The 20,354-nt window shown below is 69.6% G+C and overlaps 1 protein-coding gene across 1 annotated transcript; it reads right to left on the reverse strand.

Moving 5' to 3' along the window:
* Positions 1-2,731: 2,731 nt before the first annotated feature.
* SYT3 (synaptotagmin 3) lies at positions 2,732-20,142 on the reverse strand. The gene is given in 9 exon segments (XM_063321600.1): positions 2,732-2,957; positions 5,837-5,922; positions 6,957-7,086; positions 10,056-10,227; positions 11,767-11,887; positions 13,760-14,276; positions 16,248-16,638; positions 19,988-20,111; positions 20,113-20,142. Coding segments are annotated over 8 exon segments (1,566 nt in total). The 3' UTR covers positions 2,732-2,957; positions 5,837-5,841.
* Positions 20,143-20,354: the final 212 nt, after the last annotated feature.

A 20,354-nucleotide genomic window follows, 5' to 3' on the forward strand; every position in this document is an offset into this window, starting at 1 on the left:
GGGGGGATGCGGAGGGGAGGAGGGGTCTATACTGGGGCGGGGGGGGGGGAACTGGTCCGTACTGGTAGGGATGCAGGGGAGGGGACGGGATGCGGGGGCGGGTCTCTACTGGGAGGGCCGGGGGGGTTACTGGTCCGTACTGGGAGGGGTGGGGGGGTCCCGCACTCACCGGGCCGGGCCGCAGCATCGCGCTCCAGCGGCCGCCGGGGCCCCGCGCCCCCGCCCCGTTCGGCTCCGTTCGGCTCCGTTCGGCTCCGTTCGGCTCCTCTCGGCTCCGCTCGGGTCGGTTCGGGCTCGGTTCGGCTCCGGGTTGGGGTTCGGCTCCGGGTTCGGCTCCGCTCGGCTCCGTTCGGGCCCGGTTCGGCTCCCGGCTCGGTTCGGCTGCGGGTTCGATTCCGGGTTCGGCTTCGTTCGGCTCCGCTCGGCTCCGCTCGGCTCCGTTCGGCTCCGCTCGGCCCCGTTCGGCTCCGTCCGCGGCGGCCCCGGGAGCGGCGGCGGCGCTGGATGGGCGGGGGGGGATGGGGAGGAGGGGGGGGGAGGGGGGGGGCGGGGTCGGGGATGGAGCGGGGGGACACGGGGGGGGACACGCACGGGGGGGGGGTGGGGGTGACACACCCCCGCCCGGGACCCCGCGCCGCGTCCCCGTGTCCCCGTAGCCCCGTGTCCCTCTGTCCCCATACCCCAGTGCCACCCCAGAGCCCCGTGTCCCCCAGTCCCACCCCCCCGCGGGCCCCCGTCCCCGTGCCACCATGTCCCCGTGTCGCCCCCCACCCCCGTGTCCCCACGCCCCAGTGCCACCCCAGCGCCCCGTGTCCCCCCATCCCCCGTGTCCCCCTGGCCCTGTGTCCCCACATCGTGTCCCCACGTCCCCATGACGTGTCCCCAAACCCCTGGCCCCACACCGTGCCCCCCCCATCCTCGTATCGTGTCCCCTTGTCCCGTGTCCCCACGTGTGGCCCCATTGTGGCCCCGCACCCCCCCCGTCCCCATGTCCCATCCCTGTGTCCCCGTGTCCCCTAACCCTTGTGTCCCCTCATGTCCCCGTGTCCCCACGTCCCCCAACCCTCATGTCCCCGTGTCCCATCCCTGTGTCCCCCTGTCCCTGTGTCCCCATGTCCCCCAATCCCGGTGTCCCATCCCCTCATCCCTGTGTCCCCACGTCCCCCACCCCTGTGTCCCCCCATCCCTGTGTCCCCCAATCCGTGTCCCCCCATTCCCATGTCCCATCCCAGTGTCCCCCTGTCCCTACATCCCATTCCAGTGTCCCCGTGTCCCCCCATCCCCGTGTCCCCGTGTCCCCCAATCCGTGTCCCCCCATTCCCATCCCCCCGTCCCCGTGTCCCCCAAGCCCAGTGCTCCCCTGTCCCGTCCCAGTGTCCCCATGTCCCCGTGACCCAATGTCCCCCAACCCCCCTGTCCCCGTGTCCCCCCGGCCCGGTGTCCCCGTGTCCCTCCATGCCCATGAGCCCCAACCCCCCTGTCCCCGCGTCCCCCAATCCGTGTCCCCCCCATTCCCATGTCCCACCCCAGTGTCCCCATGTCCCCCCAACCCCGTGTCCCCAAGTCCCCCAATCCGTGTCCCCCCACCCCCATGTCCCCGTGTCCCCCCATCCCCGTGTCCCCCAATCCCAGTGTCCCCCTGTCCCCACGTCCCATCCCAGTGTCCCCGTGCCCCCAACCCGTGTCCCCCCATTCCCCTGTCCCATCCCAGTGTCCCCTCGTCCCCGTGACCCAATGGCCCCCAACCCCCCTGTCCCCGTGTCCCCCCATCCCGGTGTCCCCGTGTCCCTCCATGCCCATGTCCCCCAACCCCCCTGTCCCCACGTCCCCCAATCCGTGTCCCCCCCATTCCCATGTCCCCCCCCATGTCCCCATGTCCCCCCAACCCCGTGTCCCCCAATCCCAGTGTCCCCATGTCCCATCCCAGTGTCCCCTCATCCCCGTGACCCAATGGCCCCCAACCCCCCTGTCCCCGTGTCCCATCCCTGTGTCCCCGTGTCCCCCAATCCCAGTGTCCCCCTGTCCCATCCCAGTGTCCCCATGTCCCCCCAACCCCGTGTCCCCCAATCCCAGTGTCCCCCTGTCCCATCCCAGCGTCCCCATGTCCCCGTGACCCAATGGCCCCCAACCCCCCCGTCCCCGTGTCCCCCCATCCCGGTGTCCCCCTGTCCCCGTGTCCCCCAACCCCCCCGTCCCCGGGTCCCATCCCGGTGTCCCCCTGTCCCCGTGTCCCCCCCCCGGGCGCAGGGAGGCGCAGGCGGCTCCTGGGGGGGTTTATTGGGGGGTTTATGGCTTCTGGGGCCCCCCCGGCCCCACACGCAGACACACACGCGGGGACACGGGACACGGCGGGGGCGGGGGGGGGCCCCGGGGGGGGGACACGACACACACTGGGGTTTTTTAGGGGGGGGGCCGGACACCTGGGTCCACTCTGGGGGGGGGCCCTCGGGGGGGGGACACACTGGGGTTTGGGGGGGGGGCCCCCACCCCAACATAGACACACACAAGGTGGGGGGGGGGGGACACACCCGGACGCCTGGGTCCCCTTTTTTTTGGGGGGGGGGGCACCCCCATAGAGACACACAAGGCGGGGGGGGGGAGGGGGGGGGCACACGGACACCTGGGTCCCCTTTGGGGCCCCCCCCCCCCGTACAAACACATGACACAAAGGGGGGGGGGGCACCCGGCCGCCTGGGTCCCCCCAAGGGCTCCCCCCCCGCCAAAACGAACACATGGGGGGGGGGGGAGGGGGGGGCGGGGGTCGTGTGGGTGTGTGTGTCCCCCCCCCCGCCCCCGCCCCGGACGCCGGGGTTCACAGTGGGGGGGGGCCGGGCCCCCCCTTGTCGTGCAGGTCGGGGGCCCTTGGGGGGGCCCGAGGGGGGGGGGGGGCCCGGGGGTCCCTATGGCTTCGGTGTCGGGGCCCCCCCGGGCCGGGCCGGCGCCTCCGGCCCCACCGCCTGTGGGAGAGAGGGGTCAGCGCCCTCCCAGTATGGCCCAGTGACCTCCCAGTATGGGAATGTCCTCCCCAGTATGGCCCAGTGCCCTCCCAGTATGGGAATGTGCTCCCCAGTATGGCCCAGTGCCCTCCCAGTATGGCAAAGTGCCCCCCCAGTATGGGAATGTGCCCCCCAGTAAGGCAAAGTGCCCTCCCAGTATGGGAATGTGCTCTCCCAGTATGGCCCAGTGCCCTCCCAGTATGGGAATGTGCCCCCCAGTATGGCCCAGTGCCCTCCCAGTATGGGAATGTGCTCCCCAGTATGGCCCAGTGCCCTCCCAGTATGGCAAAGTGCCCTCCCAGTATGGGAATGTGCCCCCCAGTAAGGCAAAGTGCCCTCCCAGTATGGGAATGTGCTCTCCCAGTATGGCCCAGTGCCCTCCCAGTATGGGAATGTGCCCCCCAGTATGGCAAAGTGCCCTCCCAGTATGGCTCCATGCTCCCCAGTATGGCCCAGTGCCCTCCCAGTATGGCCCAGTGCCCCCCAGTATGGCAAAGTGCCCTCCCAGTATGGGAATATGCCCCCCAGTATGGCAAAGTGCCCTCCCAGTATGGCAAAGTGCCCTCCCAGTATGGGAATGTGCTCCCCCAGTATGGCCCAGTGCCCTCCCAGTATGGCAAAGTGCCCTCCCAGTATGGCTCCATGCTCCCCAGTATTGCCCAGTGCCCTCCCAGTATGGCAATGTGCCCCCCAGTATGGGAATGTGCTCTCCCAGTATGGCCCAGTGCCCTCCCAGTATGGCAATGTGCCCCCCAGTATGGCAAAGTGCCCTCCCAGTATGGCCCAGTGACCTCCCAGTATGGCCCGGTACCCTCCCAGTATGGCAATGTGCTCTCCCAGTATGGCCCAGTGCCCTCCCAGTATGGCAAAGTGCCCTCCCAGTATGGGAATGTGCTCTCCCAGTATGGCCCGGTACCCTCCCAGTATGGCCCAGTGCCCTCCCAGTATGGCAATGTGCCCCCCAGTATGGCAAAGTGCCCTCCCAGTATGGCTCCATGCTCCCCAGTATGGCCCAGTGCCCTCCCAGTATGGCCCAGTGCCCTCCCAGTATGGGAATGTGCCCCCCGGCATGGCCCAGTGCCCTCCCAGTATGGGAATGTGCTCTCCCAGTATGGCCCAGTGCCCTCCCAGTATGGCAATGTGCCCCCCAGTATGGCAAAGTGCCCTCCCAGTATGGCTCCATGCTCCCCAGTATGGCCCAGTGCCCTCCCAGTATGGCCCAGTGCCCCCTAGTATGGGAATGTGCCCCCCAGTATGGCCCAGTGCCCTCCCAGTATGGCAATGTGCCCCCCAGTATGGCAAAGTGCCCTCCCAGTATGGCTCCACGCTCCCCAGTATGGCCCAGTGCCCTCCCAGTATGGCCCAGTGCCCCCTAGTATGGGAATGTGCCCCCCAGTATGGCAAAGTGCCCTCCCAGTATGGGAATGTGCCCCCCAGTATGGCAAAGTGCCCTCCCAGTATGGCAAAGTGCCCTCCCAGTATGGGAATGTGCCCCCCAGTATGGCAAAGTGCCCTCCCAGTATGGCAATGTGCTCTCCCAGTATGGCCCAGTGCCCTCCCAGTATGGCAAAGTGCCCCCCCAGTATGGTGATGTGCCCTCCCAGTATGGCCTGGGTCCCCCCATGCAGCTCCCAGTGCCTCCCAGTCTCCTCCAGTGGCCCCCAGTGCCCCCAGTACAGCTCCCAGTGCCTCCCAGGGCCCCCCAGTGCCCCCAGTACAGCTCCCAGTGGCCCCCCAAGCCCTCCTATTGCCCCCCAGTGCCCCCCAGTGCCTCCCAGTGCACCCAGTACAGCTCCCAGTGCCTCCCACACAGCTCCCAGTGCCTCCAAGTGCCCCCAGTGCCTCCCAGTGCGCCCAGTACAGCTCCCAGTGCCTCCCACACAGCTCCCAGTGCCTCCCAGTGCCCCCCAGTGCCCCCAGTACAGCTCCCAGTGCCTCCCACACAGCTCCCAGTGCCTCCCAGTGCGCCCAGCACAGCTCCCAGTGCCTCCCAGTGCCCCCAGTACAGCTCCCAGTGCCTCCCACACAGCTCCCAGTTCCTCCCAGTGCCCCCAGTACAGCTCCCAGTGCCTCCCAGTGCCTCCCAGTGCCCCCAGTACAGCTCCCAGTGCCTCCCACACAGCTCCCAGTGCCTCCCAGTGCACCCAGTACAGCTCCCAGTGCCTCCCAGTGCCTCCCAGTGTGCTCAGTACAGCTCCCAGTGCCTCCCACACAGCTCCCAGTGCCTCCCAGTGCCCCCCAGTGCCTCCCAGTGCCCCCAGTACAGCTCCCAGTGCCTCCCACACAGCTCCCAGTGCCTCCCAGTGCGCCCAGCACAGCTCCCAGTGCCTCCCAGTGCCCCCAGTACAGCTCCCAGTGCCTCCCACACAGCTCCCAGTTCCTCCCAGTGCCCCCAGTACAGCTCCCAGTGCCTCCCAGTGCCTCCCAGTGCCCCCAGTACAGCTCCCAGTGCCTCCCACACAGCTCCCAGTGCCTCCTAGTGCACCCAGTACAGCTCCCAGTGCCTCTCAGTTCCTCCCAGTGTGCTCAGTACAGCTCCCAGTGCCTCCCACACAGCTCCCAGTGCCTCCCAGTGCCCCCCAGTGCCTCCCAGTGCCCCCAGTACAGCTCCCCGTGCCTCCCACACAGCTCCCAGTGCCTCCCAGTGCGCCCAGTACAGCTCCCAGTGCCCCCCAGTGCCTCCCAGTGCCCCCCAGTGCCCCCCATTGCCTCCCAGTGCCTCCCACACAGTTCCCAGTGCCTCCCAGTGCCCCCCAGTGCCTCCCAGTGCCCCCAGTACAGCTCCCACTGCCTCCCACACAGCTCCCAGTGCCTCCCAGTGCTCCCAGTTCTGGCCTTACTGGGCTCAGTCGGGGCCGACGGGCTCCACCACGATGCTGGGTTTGTCCCGCGACGAGCCCTTGGGGGCCAGAGCCAGAGACTTCTCCTGCGCGGGGACAGTGGGGACAGTGGGGACAGTGGGGACAGTGTGGGGACAGGGGGGACAGTGTGGGGACAGTGTGGGGACAGTGGGGACAGTGGGGACAGTGGGGACAGTGTGGGGACAGTGTGGGGACAGTGGGGACAGTGGGGACAGTGGGGACAGTGTGGGGACAGTGTGGGGACAGTGTGGGGACAGTGGGGACAGTGGGGACAGTGTGGGGACACCCCCCGTGTGACACGATGGCCCAAAGGTGCTGCAGGTGCCTGGGGGGGCTGGGGGCACCCATGGGTGCCGGGGGTTCTGTGGGTGCTGGGGGGGATCTGGGGGGGCTGGGGGCACCCATGGGTGCTGGGGGGTCTGGGGGTGCTCTGGGGGTGCTGGGGGGGTCTGGGGGTGCTGGGGGGGCACCCATGGGTGCTGGGGGTCTCGGGGTGCTCTATGGGTGCTGGGGGGGGTCTGGGGTGCTGGGGGCACCCATGGGTGCTGGGGGGTCTGGGGGTGCTCTGGGGGTGCTGGGGGGGGTCTGGGGGGGCTTGGGGCACCCATGGGTGCTGGGGGGTCTGGGGGTGCTCTGGGGGTGCTGGGGGGGATCTGGGGGGGCTGGGGGCACCCATGGGTGCTGGGGGGTCTGGGGTTGCTCTATGGGTGCTGGGGGGGATCTGGGGGGGCTGGGGGCACCCATGGGTGCTGGGGGGTCTGTGGGTGCTGGGGGGGATCTGGGGGGGCTGGGGGCACCCATGGGTGCTGGGGGGTCTGGGGGTGCTGGGGGGCACGCATGGGTGCTGGGGGGTCTGGGGGTGCTGGGGGGCACGCATGGGTGCTGGGGGGGTCTGGGGAGGCTGGGGGCACCCATGGGTGCTGGGGGGTCTGGGGGTGCTCTATGGGTGCTGGGAGGGGTCTGCGGGTGCTGGGGGCACCCATGGGTGCTGGGGGGTCTGGGGGTGCTCTATGGGTGCTGGGGGGTCTGGGGGTGCTCTGGGGGTGCTGGGGGGGGTCTGGGGTGCTGGGGGCACCCATGGGTGCTGGGGGGGTCTCACCTCCACCAGGGTGTGCCAGTGCTCGATGGGCTTGCGGGGGTTGGCCAGCATCTGGGCCCAGTGGTCCCGGCCGGGGCCCTCGGCGTCGCTGCCCACCCGGCACAACCCGATCACCTCGTTGTGCCCGATGCTGCGGGGACACGGCACCGTCACCCGGGGCCACCACCGGGACACGGGGACACGGCACCCGGCACCCGGGGCCACCACGGGGACACGGCACCGTCACCCGGGGCCACCACCGGGACACGGGGACACGGCACCCGGCACCCGGGGCCACCACCAGGACATGGGGACACAGCACCCAGGGCCACCACAGGGACACGGCACCGTCACCCGGGGCCACCACGGGGACATGGGGACACGGCACACGGCACCCAGGGCCACCACGGGGACATGAGGACACGGCACTGTCACCTGGGGCCACCACCGGGACACGGGGACACGGCACCCGGCACCCGGGGCCACCACGGGGACATGGGGACACGGCACTGTCACCTGGGGCCACCACAGGGACACGGGGACACGGCACCCGGGGCCACCCCGGGGACACAGCACCCGTCACCCAGGGCCACCCCGGGGACACGGCACCCGTCACCCGGGGACATGGGCACACAGGGACACAGGGCACCCATCACCCAGGGACATGGGGACATGGGGCACCCATCACTTGGGGACACAGGGACATGGGGACACAGGGCACCCATTGACTGGGGACACGGGGACACTGCACCCATCACCCGGGGACATGGGGCACCCATCACCCAGGGACACAGGGACATGGGGACACAGCACCCATCACCTGGGGACACGGGGACATGGGGACACGGGGCACCCATTGACTGGGGAGATGGGGACACAGGGACATGGGGACAGGGGGCACCCATCACCCGGGGACACGGGGACACCACACCCATCACCCAGGGACATGGGGACATGGGGACACCGCACCCATCACTTGGGGACATGGGGACACGGGGTACCCATCACCCAGGGACACGGGGACACAGGGCACCCATCACCTGGGGACATGGGGACACGGGGCACCCATTGACTGGGGACAAAGGGACACTGCACCCATCACCCAGGGACAGGGGGCACCCATCACTTGGGGACACGGGGACATGGGGCACCCATTGACTGGGGACACGGGGACACCGCACGCATCACCCAGGGACACGGTGACATGGGGCACCCATCACCTGGGGACACAGGGACATGGGGACACAGGGCACCCATTGACTGGGGACACGGGGACACGGAGACACTGCACCCATCACTTGGGGACATGGGGACACCACACCCATCACCCAGCGACATGGGGACATGGGGACACGGGGCACCCATTGACTGGGGACACGGGGACATGGGGACAGGGGGCACCCATCACCTGGGGACACGGGGCCACGGGGCACCCATTGACTGGGGACATGGGGACATGGGGACATGGGGACAGGGGGCACCCATCACTTGGGGACACGGAGACACCACACCCATCACCCAGGGACATGGGGACATGGGGACATGGGGCACCCATCACCTGGGGACATGGGGACATGGGGACACAGGGCACCCATTGACTGGGGACACGGGGACACAGGGCGCCCACGGCACCCAGGGGACACGGGGACCCAATGGCCCCCAATGGCCCCCAATGGCACCCAGGGGACCCAGGCGTCCGGGCCCCCCGGCTCAGCCCCCACCAGCGCCACCGCACGCTCTCGTGCAACACCCCTCGCACGAGGGCTCAACCACCCAGCCCCACAGCCCGGGCCAGCCCCACACCCCGGGCCAGCCCCACAGCGTCCCCCCAGCCCCACGGCGTCCCCCCTGCCCCATGGAGGGTCAACCCAGGCATCCAGGACCCCCAACTCACCTGTTGTAGTCGACGACGACGATGGTGAGTGAAGTGGTGCACACTCTTGTGCAACACCCCTCGCACGAGAGCTCTCCCCACCCAGCCCCACACCCCGGGCCAGCCCCACAGCGTCCCCCCTGCCCCACGGAGGGTCAACCCAGGCATCCAGGACCCACAACTCACCTGTTGTAGTTGATGATGGCCATGGTGAGAGTGACGTGGTGCACACTCTCGTGCAACACCCCTCGCACGAGGGCTCAACCACCCAGCCCCACACCCCGGGCCAGCCCCACAGCGTCCTCCCAGCCCCACGGCGAGCGGACCCAGGCGCCCCCCAACTGACCAGTCGTAGTCGACGACGGCGATGGTGAGGCTGACGTGGTGCACGCTCTTGTGCAACACCCCTCGCACGAGGGTTTGAGAGCTCTCCCCTCCCAGCCCCACAACCCGGGCCAGCCCCATAACCCGGGCCAGCCCCATAGCGTCCCCCCCGCCCCATGGAGGGTCAACCCAGGCATCCAGGACCCCCAACTCACCTGTTGTAGTTGACGATGACGATGGTGAGAGTGACGCGGTGCACGCTCTCGTGCAACACCCCTCGCACGAGGGCTTGAGAGCTCTCCCCTCCCAGCCCCACAACCCGGGCCAGCCCCACACCCCGGGCCAGCCCCATAGCGTCCCCCCTGCCCCATGGAGGGTCAACCCAGGTGTCCAGGACCCACAACTCACCTGTTGTAGTCGACGATGACGATGGTGAGAGTGACGTGGTGCACGCTCTTGTGCAACACCCCTCGCACGAGGGTTTGAGAGCTCTCCCCTCCCAGCCCCACAACCCGGGCCAGCCCCATAACCCGGGCCAGCCCCATAGCGTCCCCCCTGCCCCACGGAGGGTCAACCCAGGTGTCCAGGACCCCCAACTCACCTGTTGTAGTCGACGACGGCCATGGTGAGAGTGACGCGGTGCACGCTCTCGTGCAACACCCCTCGCACGAGAGCTCTCCCCACCCAGCCCCACACCCTGGGCCAGCCCCACAGCGTCCTCCCAGCCCCACGGCAAGCGGACCCAGGCGCCCCCCAACTGACCAGTCGTAGTCGACGACGGCCATGGTGAGAGTGACGCGGTGCACGCTCTTGTGCAACACCCCTTGCACGAGAGCTCTCCCCACCCAGCCCCACGCCCCGGGCCAGCCCCACAGCGTCCTCCCAGCCCCACGGCGAGCGGACCCAGGCGCCCCCCAACTGACCAGTCGTAGTCGACGACGGCGATGGTGAGGCTGACGTGGTGCACGCTCTCGTGCGGCACGTCGAACACGAGGGCCTCGTTGTAGCTGGGGTTGAGCGTGTTCTTCTTGATGGACGTCTTGCGCTTCTTCAGCCGCCGGCCCTCCGCCATCAGCGAGGCCTTCACGTAGGGGTCTGCGGGGGGCACGGCCCCATAGCGCCCCACGGCTGACCCACGGCAACCCACGGCTGACCCACAGCGACCCACTCACACCCCACGGGGACCCCTGGCCGCCTCGCCGGGGGGCCACGGCCGCCACACCGAGCCCCACGGCGCCCCATGGCACTCTGCAGAGCCCCACAGCCACCCCACAGCGCCCCACGGCCACCCCACAGTGCCCCACGGCCAACCCACAGTGCCCCATGGCCACCCCACGGGGCCCCACGGCCACCCCACGGGGCCCCACAGAGCTCCGTGGCACCCCACAGCATCCTGCAGAGCCCCAGGGCCACCCCACAGCAGACCCAAAGTGCCCCACGGCCACCCCACAGAGCCCCACAGCTGACCCACAGCGACCCACTCGCACCCCACAGCGCCCCACGGCTGACCCACAGCGACCCACTCACACCCCACGGGGACCCCTGGCTGCCTCGCCGGGGGGCCACGGCCGCCACACCGAGCCCCACGGCGCCCCATGGCACTCTGCAGAGCCCCACAGCCGCCCCACAGCGCCCCACGGCCAACCCACAGTGCCCCACGGCCGACCCACAGTGCCCCATGGCCACCCCACAGGGCCCCACAGAGCTCCGTGGCACCCCACAGCATCCTGCAGAGCCCCAGGGCCACCCCACAGCAGACCCAAAGCGCCCCACGGCCACCCCACAGAGCCCCACAGCTGACCCACAGCGACCCACTCGCACCCCACAGCGCCCCACGGCTGACCCACAGCAACCCACTCACACCCCATGGGGACCCCTGGCTGCCTCGCCGGGGGGCCACGGCCGCCACACCGAGCCCCACGGCGCCCCATGGCACTCTGCAGAGCCCCACAGCCGCCCCACAGTGCCCCACGGCCACCCCACAGCGCCCCACGGCTGACCCACAGAGCCCCACGGCACCCTGCCGAGCCCCACAGCCACCCCACAGCCACCCCCACGGCCACTCCACGGGGCCCCATGGCCGCCTCATGGGGGGGCCGCGGCCACCACGCAGGGCCCCACGGCCACCCCACAGCGACCCACAGACCCCTGGCAACGCCCCATGTCCCCCCAGTGTCCCCCCACCCCCCACCCGTCTCCTCCAGCCCCTGTGTCCCCCCCGTCCCCATGTCCCCCCTGTGTCCTCTGATGTCCCCCCCATGTCCCCACGGCGTGGAGGTTGGAGGCCCGGATGACGGTGACACCCCCTGTGCCCCCATGTCCCCCATGTCCCCTGATGTCCCCCCATGTCCCCATGTCCCCCCCTATCCCCATGTCCCCTGATGTCCCCCCGTGTCCCCATGTCCCCCCCTATCCCCATGTCCCCTGATGTCCCCATGTCCCCCGATGTCCCCCCGTGTCCCCATGTCCCCCCCTATCCCCATGTCCCCTGATGTCCCCATGTCCCCCGATGTCCCCCGTGTCCCCATGTCCCCCCCTATCCCCATGTCCCCTGATGTCCCCCCATGTCCCCATGTCCCCCCATGTCCCCATGTCCCCTGATGTCCCCGTGTCCCCTGATGTCCCCTGTCCCACCCGAGTAGCCGGTGAGGTCCATGGCGCGCAGGTTGGAGGCCCGGATGACGGTGACGGTCAGGCGCCCGGCCGTGGGCAGGTAGCAGAGGGAGAAGTTCACCTCCCCCAGGTCGGCCTTCTCCTGGGGACAGGGGTCAGGGGTCGGGGGTCAGGGGTCAGGGGGCGCTGTCCCCCGTCCCCGCTGTCCCCCCGTCCCCCCCCCGTCCCCGTCCCCTCACCCCGCCGCCCTCCACAGTGTCCCCTCCCCGTCCCCCTTGTCCCCATCCCTGTCCCCTCACCCCGCTGCCCTCCACGATGTCCCCTCAGATGGGTCCCTCGTCCCCACTGTCCCCCATCCCCGCTGTCCCCTGTCCCCAATCCCCTGTCACCGCTGTCCCCTGTCCCCGCTGTCCCCTGTCCCCACTGTCCCCTGTCCCCACTGTCCCCCATCCCCTGTCACCGCTGTCCCCTGTCCCCCATCCCCACTGTCCCCTGTCCCCATCCCTGTCCCCAGACCCATCACCGCTGTCCCCTGTCCCCGCTGTCCCTTGTCCCCACTGTCCCCAGTCCCCTGTCCCCGCTGTCCCCCGTCCCCCCTGTCCCCGTCCCCTCACCCCGTCGCCCTCCACAATGTCCCCTCAGATGGGTCCCTCGTCCCCACTGTCCCCCATCCCCACTGTCCCATCCCCTGTCCCCACTGTCCCCAGTCCCCTGTCACCGCTGTCCCCCATCCCCACTGTCCCCTGTCCCCATCCCTGTCCCCAATCCCCTGTCACTGCTGTCCCCTGTCCCTGCTGTCCCCTGTCCTCACTGTCCCCAGTCCCCTGTCACTGCTGTCCCCTGTCCCCACTGTCCCCTGTCCTCACTGTCCCCAGTCCCCTGTCACTGCTGTCCCCTGTCCCCACTGTCCCCTGTCCCCACTGTCCCCCATCCCCCGTCCCCACTGTCCCCCACCTCTGCTGTCCCCTGTCCCCGTCCCCTCACCCCGCTGCCCTCCAGGACGTCCCCCCAGATGGGGACCTTGTCCCCCTGTCCCCTGTCCCCACTGCCCTCCGTTCCCGCTGTCCCCGGTGTCCCGTCCTCGCTGTCCCCTGTCCCGTCCCCTCCATCCCCCGTCCCCGCTGTCCCCCACCTTCACCGTCCCCCCTCCCGGCTGTCCCCTGCTCTCCTTGTCCCTTGTCTCCCGCGTCCCCACCGTCCCCTCGTCCCGCTGCCCTCCACGATGTCCCTCCAGATGGGGACCTCGTCCTCCCCTGTCCCCCCTGTTCCCGTCCCCGTCCCCTCACCCCGCTGCCCCCCACAACGTCCCTCCACATGGGGACCTTGTTCCCACCATCCCTCCTGTCCCCTCGTCTCTGTCCCCGTCCCCTCGTCCCGCTGCCCTCCAGGATGTCCCTCCAGATGGGGACATTGTCCCCACGCTTGGTGGCCTCCAGCAGGTTCTCCAGCACCCCCTACCCTCCATGGTGTCCCCCATGTCCCCCTGTCCCCATCCCTGTCGTCCCCTCACCCCGCTGCCCTCCATGATGTCCCTCCAGATGGGGACCTCGTCCTTCCCTGTCCCCACCATGTCCCCGCTGTCCCCTCACCCCACTGCCCCCCACAACATCCCTCCACATGGGGACCTTGTTCCCACCATCCCTCCTGTCCCCTCATCTCTGTCCCTGTCCCCTCGTCCCGCTGCCCTCCAGGATGTCCCTCCAGATGGGGACCTTGTTCCCACCATCCCTCCTGTCCCCTCATCCCTGTCCCCGTCCCCTCGTCCCGCTGCCCTCCAGGATGTCCCTCCAGATGGGGACCTTGTTCCCACCATCCCTCCTGTCCCCTCATCCCTGTCCCCGTCCCCTCGTCCCGCTGCCCTCCAGGATGTCCCTCCAGATGGGGACCTTGTTCCCACCATCCCTCCTGTCCCCTCATCCCTGTCCCCATCCCCTCGTCCCACTGCCCTCCACGATGTCCCTCCAGATGGGGACCTCCTCCTCCCCCATCCCCCACGTCCCCGCTGTCCCCTCACCCCGCTGCCCTCCAGGATGTCCCTCCAGATGGGTCCCTCGTCCCCGCGCTCGGTGGCCTCCAGCAGGTTGTCCAGCACCACCTGCCCGATGAGGTCGTGGCGGGAGAAGCGGTCGAAGTCGTAGACGCTGAAGTGGAGGCGCCGCAGGGGCAGCTCGGCCAAGGGCACCCCGAAGCTGAAGGTCTCGTCGAAGACGGGGTTGAGGGTCTTGCGATGGACCTTGGTCTGGAACTTCTTCTTGCGGTCGGGCAGGAGGTAGATCTTGACGTAGGGGTCGGAGAAGCCGTTGGCGTCCTTGGCGGGCAGGTCGAGGGCCCGGAGGACGCGCACCACCAGCTGTTGGCTGCCGTAGGCGTAACGCAGCGCCACGCTCAGGCGGCCGCAAGGGGAACCCCCCCGGCCGGCCCCCCCGCCGTCCCCGTCCCCCTGGGGACAGTAGAGCTCGGGCTGGATCTGGCCCAGGTTGGTGGGGTTTTGGTCCGGCTTCTCCTCGGGGAGGAGGGAGGGGAGAGGGGCGCTGGGGGGGGAAGGGGAGGGGAGGGGGGGGAGAGAAAACGGGGTTGGGGGGGCACCCAAGGACAAGCCTGTGCGCCCCCAACCCCCCCCCCCAACCCCCACCGGAGAGTGCGGGGACATGGGGGGGACACTGGAGAACCTCCATGGATGGGGACATGGGGACACCAGAGAACCCCCATCCATGGGGACGTGGGGGGGACACTGGAGAACCTCCATGGATGGGGACATGGGGACACCGGGGAACCCCCATCCATGGGGACGTGGTGAAACCACGGAACCTCCATCCATGGGGACATGGGGGGGCAATGGAGAACCTCCATGGATGGGGACATGGGGACACCGGGGAACCCCCCATCCATGGGGACATGGGGGGGACACTGGAGAACCTCCATGGATGGGGACATGGGGACACCAGGGACCCCCCATCCACAGGGACATGGGGGGGGCAATGGAGAACCTCCATGGATGGGGACATGGGGACACCAGGGAACCCCCATCCACAGGGACATGGTGACACCAGGGAACCTCCATCCATGGGGACATGGGGGGGCAATGGAGAACCTCCATGGATGGGGACATGGGGACACCAGGGAACCCCCAACCATGGGGGCATGGGGGGGACACTGGAGAACCTCCATGGATGGGGACATGGGGACACCAGGGACCCCCCCATCCATGGGGACATGGGGGGGACACTGGAGAACCTCCATGGATGGGGACATGGAGACACCAGGGACCCCCCATCCATGGGGACATGGGGGGGCAATGGAGAACCTCCATGGATGGGGACATGGGGACACCAGGGAACCCCCATCCATGGGGACATGGGGACACCAGGGAACCTCCATCCATGGGGACGTGGGGGGGGCAATGGAGAACCTCCATGGATGGGGACATGGAGACACCAGGGAACCCCCATCCATGGGGACATGGGGGGGACACTGGAGAACCTCCATGGATGGGGACATGGGGACACCAGGGAACCCCCATCCATGGGGACATGGGGGGGACACCGGGGAACCCCCATCCATGGGGACATGGGGACACCAGGGAACCCCCTCCCCCATGCACATGGGACATCGGGGGGTGTCATTTATGTCATGTCCCGTCCCCCCCCAGCACATGGGGACACACGCTGGGCAGCACCCCTGTCCCCCCCGTCCCTGTCCCCACCCAGACACCCCCCCGGCCCCATGTCCCCCCTGTCCCTGTGTCCCCCCTGTCCCCGTGTCCCCCCTTGTCCCCATGCCCCCCCGCCCCCATGTCACCTCCCTTATCCCCATGTCCCCCGCCTTGTCCCCATGCCCCCCGTCCCCGTGTCCCCCCCATCCCCATGTCACCCCCCCCATGTCCCCCCGTCCCCATGTCACCCCCCTGTCCCCATCCCCCCTTGTACCCATCGCCCCCTGTCCCCATGTCCCCCCCCTTGTCCCCATGTCCCCCCCGTCCCCATGTCACCCCCCTGTCCCCATGTCACCCCCCCGTCCCCATGTCACCCCCCCGTCACCATCCCCCCCGTCCCCATGTCACCCCCCCGTCCCCATCTCCCCCCCTTGTCCCCCCCCCATGCTCCCTTTGTCCCCCCTTGTCCCTCCCATCCCCATGTCCCCCCTGTCCCCATGTCCCCCCCCATCCCCATCCCCCCTTGTCCCCATCGCCCCCTGTCCCCATGTCCCCCCCCTTGTCCCCATGTCCCCCCCATCCCCATGTCACCCCCCCGTCCCCATCCCCCCCTTGTCCCCATGCCCCCCCATCCCCATGTCACCCCCTCCATGCTCCCCTTGTCCCCATGTCCCCGCTGGCCCCATGTCTCCCCCCCGTCACCATCCCCCCCATCCCCATGCCCCCCTTGTCCCCGTGTCCCCCGTTGTCCCCCCCCATCCCCATGTCCCCCCTGTCCCTATGGCCCCCCCCGTCCCCCTATCACCCCCCTGTCCCCCCGCTTCGTCCCCAACGTCCCCGATGTCCCTACCTGCTGGCCAGCCCGACCACGTGCTGCTGGGAGGGGACACTGGGCAGCGTCCCCCCCCCCGTCCCATCCCCCCCCAGCTCAGGGAGACCCTGGGGGGCCACCTGGGGGGGGCCCTGAGGCGGGGGGGGTCCCAGCGCCCTCGTCCCCCCCTCGGGACAGGGCCCCATGTCCAGGTAGCAGCGTTCGGGGGGAGGTTCGGGACCTGGCTCGGGCAGGGGGTCCCCGAAAGGGCCCCCCCCGCTTTGGAGGGGCTCTTTGCGGGGGGGGGCCCCCGGCCCCCCCTTATGGCGCCAGGGCACCCAGCAGAGCTTCCAGGAGACGAAGAGGGACACCCCCAGCAGGACGATGCCGCAGAAGGTGACGATGACAGACAGCAGGCTGACCGACACCTCTGGGGGGGGACAGGGGACACAGGGGGTGGCACCTCGGGGGGGACCCAAAATGTCAGGGGGGGGCCCCCAAAACCCACCCGGGGTCCCCGTCACCCTCCTGGGGTCCCACCACCTTCTTGGGGTCTCTGTCACCCCCTCCGTGGGTCCCCAAAAGCCGCCCGAGGGACCCCAAAATCCCACTTGTGCCCCCAAAACTCTCCTGGGCGTCCCTAAAATCCACCCGAGGGGCCCCCAAAACCCTCCCAGGGTCACCGTCACCCTCCTGGCACCCCACCACCTTCTCAGGGTCTCCGTCACCCCCCCCGTGGGTCCCCAAAACCCCCCCAGGAGTCCCCAGAATCCCCCTCCTGCCCCCAAAACTCTCCTGGGCGTCCCCAAAACCCACCCAGGGTCCCCAGAACCCTCCTGGGGGTCCCCAAAACACACCCAGGGTCCCCAAAACTCTCCTGGGCGTCCCCAAAACCCACCCAAGGGGCCCCCAAAACCCTCCCGGGGTCACCGTCACCCTCCTGGCGTCCCACCACCTTCTCGGGGTCTCTGTCACCCCCCCCGTGGGTGTCACCCCCCCCGTGGGTCCCCAAAATCCCCCTCCTGCCCCCAAAACTCTCCTGGGGGTCCCCAAAACCCACCCAGGGTCCCCAAAACTCTCCTGGGGTCCCCAAAACCCACCCGAGGGGCCCCCAAAACCCTCCCGGGGTCACCGTCACCCTCCTGGCGTCCCACCACCTTCTCAGGGTCTCCGTCACCCCCCCTGTGGGTCCCCAAAACCCCCCTCCTGCCCCCAAAACTCTCCTGGGGGTCCCCAAAACCCACCCAGGGTCTCCAAAACTCTCCTGGGCGTCCCCAAAACCCACCCGAGGGGCCCCCAAAACCCTCCCGGCGTCACCGTCACCCTCCTGGCGTCCCACCACCTTCTCGGGGTCTCTGTCACCCCCCCCGTGGGTCCCCAAAACCCCCCCAGGGGTCCCCAAAATCCCCCTCCTGCCCCCAAAACTCTCCTGGGGGGTCCCCAAAGCCCACCCAGGGTCCCCAAAACTCTTCTGGGGGTCCCCAAAAGCCACCAGAGGGTCCAGGAACCCTCTTGGGGGCCCCAACATGCTCTTGGGGTCCCACCACCCTCTTGGGGTCCCACCATGTTCTTGGGGTCCCCAGAACGCTCTTGGGGGTCCCCAAAACCCACCCAGGGTCCCCAAAACTCTCCTGGGGGTCCCCAAAACCCACCAGAGGATCCGGGAACCCTCTTGGGGTCCCCAACATGCTCTTGGGGTCCCACCACCCTCTTGGGGTTCCCAGAACCCTCCTGGGGGTCCCCAAAACCCACCCAGGGTCCCCAAAACCCTCCTGGGGTCCTTGTCACCCCCCTGGTGCCCCCCAAAACTCTCCTGGGGGCCCCAAAACCCACCCAGGGTCCCCAAAACCCTCCTGGGGGTCCCCAAAACCCCACTCAAGGAACCCACCACAGCCCTGGGGTCCCCCCATGCTCTTGGGGTCCCCCCACCCTCCTGATCCCGTCTCCCCCCCCCCCCCGGCCAGGCCCAGCCCCCTCCTCCCGCCCCCCGATACCAGGGAGGGGGTGTCCCATCCCCTGGGGGGGGCTCCATCCCATCCCTGGGGGGGTCCCATCCCTTTGGGGGTGTCCCAACCCCTGCGGGGGGCTCCATCCCATCCCTGGGGGGGGTCCTGTTCCTTGGGGGTGTTCCTGTTCCTTGGGGGGGGGGGGACCCCGTCATTGGGGTGTCCCATCCCTTGGGGGGGGTCCCTGTTCCTTGGGGGGGGTCCCAACCCTGGAGGTCCCATCCCTTCTGGGGGTGTCCCATCCCCTGGGGGGGGCTCCATCCCATCCCATCCCATCCCTGGGGGGGGTCCCATCCCTTTGTGGGGGGGCCCATCTCTTTGGGGGGGGTCCCATCTCTTTGGGGGGGGCCCATCCCATGGGCATCTCATCCCTTGGGGGGGGTCCCATCCCTTTTGGGGGGGGATGTGTTCTGTCTCCAGGGCATCCCATCCCTTTGGGGGGGTCCCGTCCCTTGGCGGGGGGGGCGGTCCCATCCCTTTGGGGGGGGTCCTGTCCCTTGGCGGGGGGGTGTGTCCCATCCCATTGGGTTCCCATCCCTGGGGGGGTCCTATCCCATGGGGGGGGTCCCGTCCCTGGGCGCGGGGGGGGTCCCATCCCTTTGGGGGGGTCCCGTCCCTTGGCGGGGGGGGGTCCCATCCCATTGGGTTCCCATCCCCGGGGGGGCTCTCATCCCTGGGGGGGGGGTCCCATCCTGTTGAGGTCCCATCCCTTTGGGGGGGTCCCGTCCCTTGGCGGGGGGTGTTCTGTCCGCAGGGCATCCCATCCCTTTGGGGGGGGTTCGTCCCTTGGTGGGGGGGGGGGGGTCCCATCCCATTGGGTTCCCATCCCTGGGGGTGGTCCCATCCCTGGGGGAGGGTCCCAGCCCTTTAGGGGGGTCCCGTCCCTTGGGGGGCGGGGGGGTGTTCTGTCCCCAGGGCGTCCCATCCCTTTGGGGAGGGGTTCGATCCCTTTGGGGGGGTTCCGTCCCTTGGCGGGGGGGGGGGGGTTCCCATCCCATTGGGTTCCCATCCCTGGGGGGGGGGGTCCTATCCCATGGGGGGGGGGTCCCATCCCTTTGGGGGGGTCCTGTCCCTTGGAGGCGGGGTGGGGTGGGGGGGGGAGGGTGTCCGATCCCTTTGGGGGGGGTCCGTCCCTTTGGGGGTGTCCCGTCCCTTCTGGGGGGGGGTCCGATCCCTTTGGGGGGGTCCTGTCCCTTGGAGGCGGGGGGGGGGGGGGAGGGTGTTCGATCCCTTTGGGGGAGGGGTCCGTCCCTTTGGGGGGGTCCCGTCCCTTTGGGGGGGTCCGATCCCTTTGGGGGGGTTCCGTCCCTTGTAGGCTGGGGAGGGGGGAGGGTGTTCGATCCCTTTGGGGGTGTCCCGTCCCTTTGGGGGTGTCCCGTCCCTTTGGGGGTGCCCTGACCCTTTGGCGGGGGGTCCAATCCCTTTGGGGGTGTCCCGTCCCTTTGGGGGGGGGTCCGATCCCTTTGGGGGGGTCCGTCCCTTTGGGGGTGTCCCGACCCTTTGGGGGGGGGGTCCAATCCCTTTGGGGGTGTCCCGTCCCTTTGGGGGGGATCCGATCCCTTTGGGGGGGTCCCGTCCCTTGGCGGGGGGGGGGGGGGGGGGGGTCCCATCCCATTGGGTTCCCATGCCTGGGGGGGGGGTCCCATCCTTGGGGGTGCCCCCATCCCCACAGGGGGGTGTGTGTGTGGGGGGGTGTGTCCCCCACCCCGGTGGTTGCCCCCCCCCCCGCCCCCTGCTTGCCCCCCCCCCCCGCCCCCCCCCCGGGGCACTGACCGGCGTCGTTGGGCCGGGGGTGGCCGCGGTGGCGCAGGAGGTCGGTGAACTCCAGGCACTTGTCGTGGGGGGGCCGCGCGCGGGGGGCGAAGCAGAGCTCCTGCACCAGGCGCAGGGCGCTGCGGCCACACGTCCTCCTCGTAGTCCCCCGACATGGCCGCCTGCGCACACCCGCCTCGCACCACGGCCTCGCACCGCGGCCTCGCGCCGCCCCCCACGCGCACGACCCCCCCCCCACACACCCCACCCCCCCACACACACACACACACCCGCCCTCCCGCGCCACCGCCCGGCGCACAACCCTCGCACGACGGCCCTTGCACCCAACGCGCAACTCTCGCACGACGGCCACACACCCCGTGCGCAA

Source organism: Chroicocephalus ridibundus, unplaced genomic scaffold, assembly GCF_963924245.1.
Source record: "Chroicocephalus ridibundus unplaced genomic scaffold, bChrRid1.1 SCAFFOLD_637, whole genome shotgun sequence".
In the NCBI taxonomy this organism is placed as follows: Eukaryota; Metazoa; Chordata; class Aves; order Charadriiformes; family Laridae; genus Chroicocephalus; species Chroicocephalus ridibundus.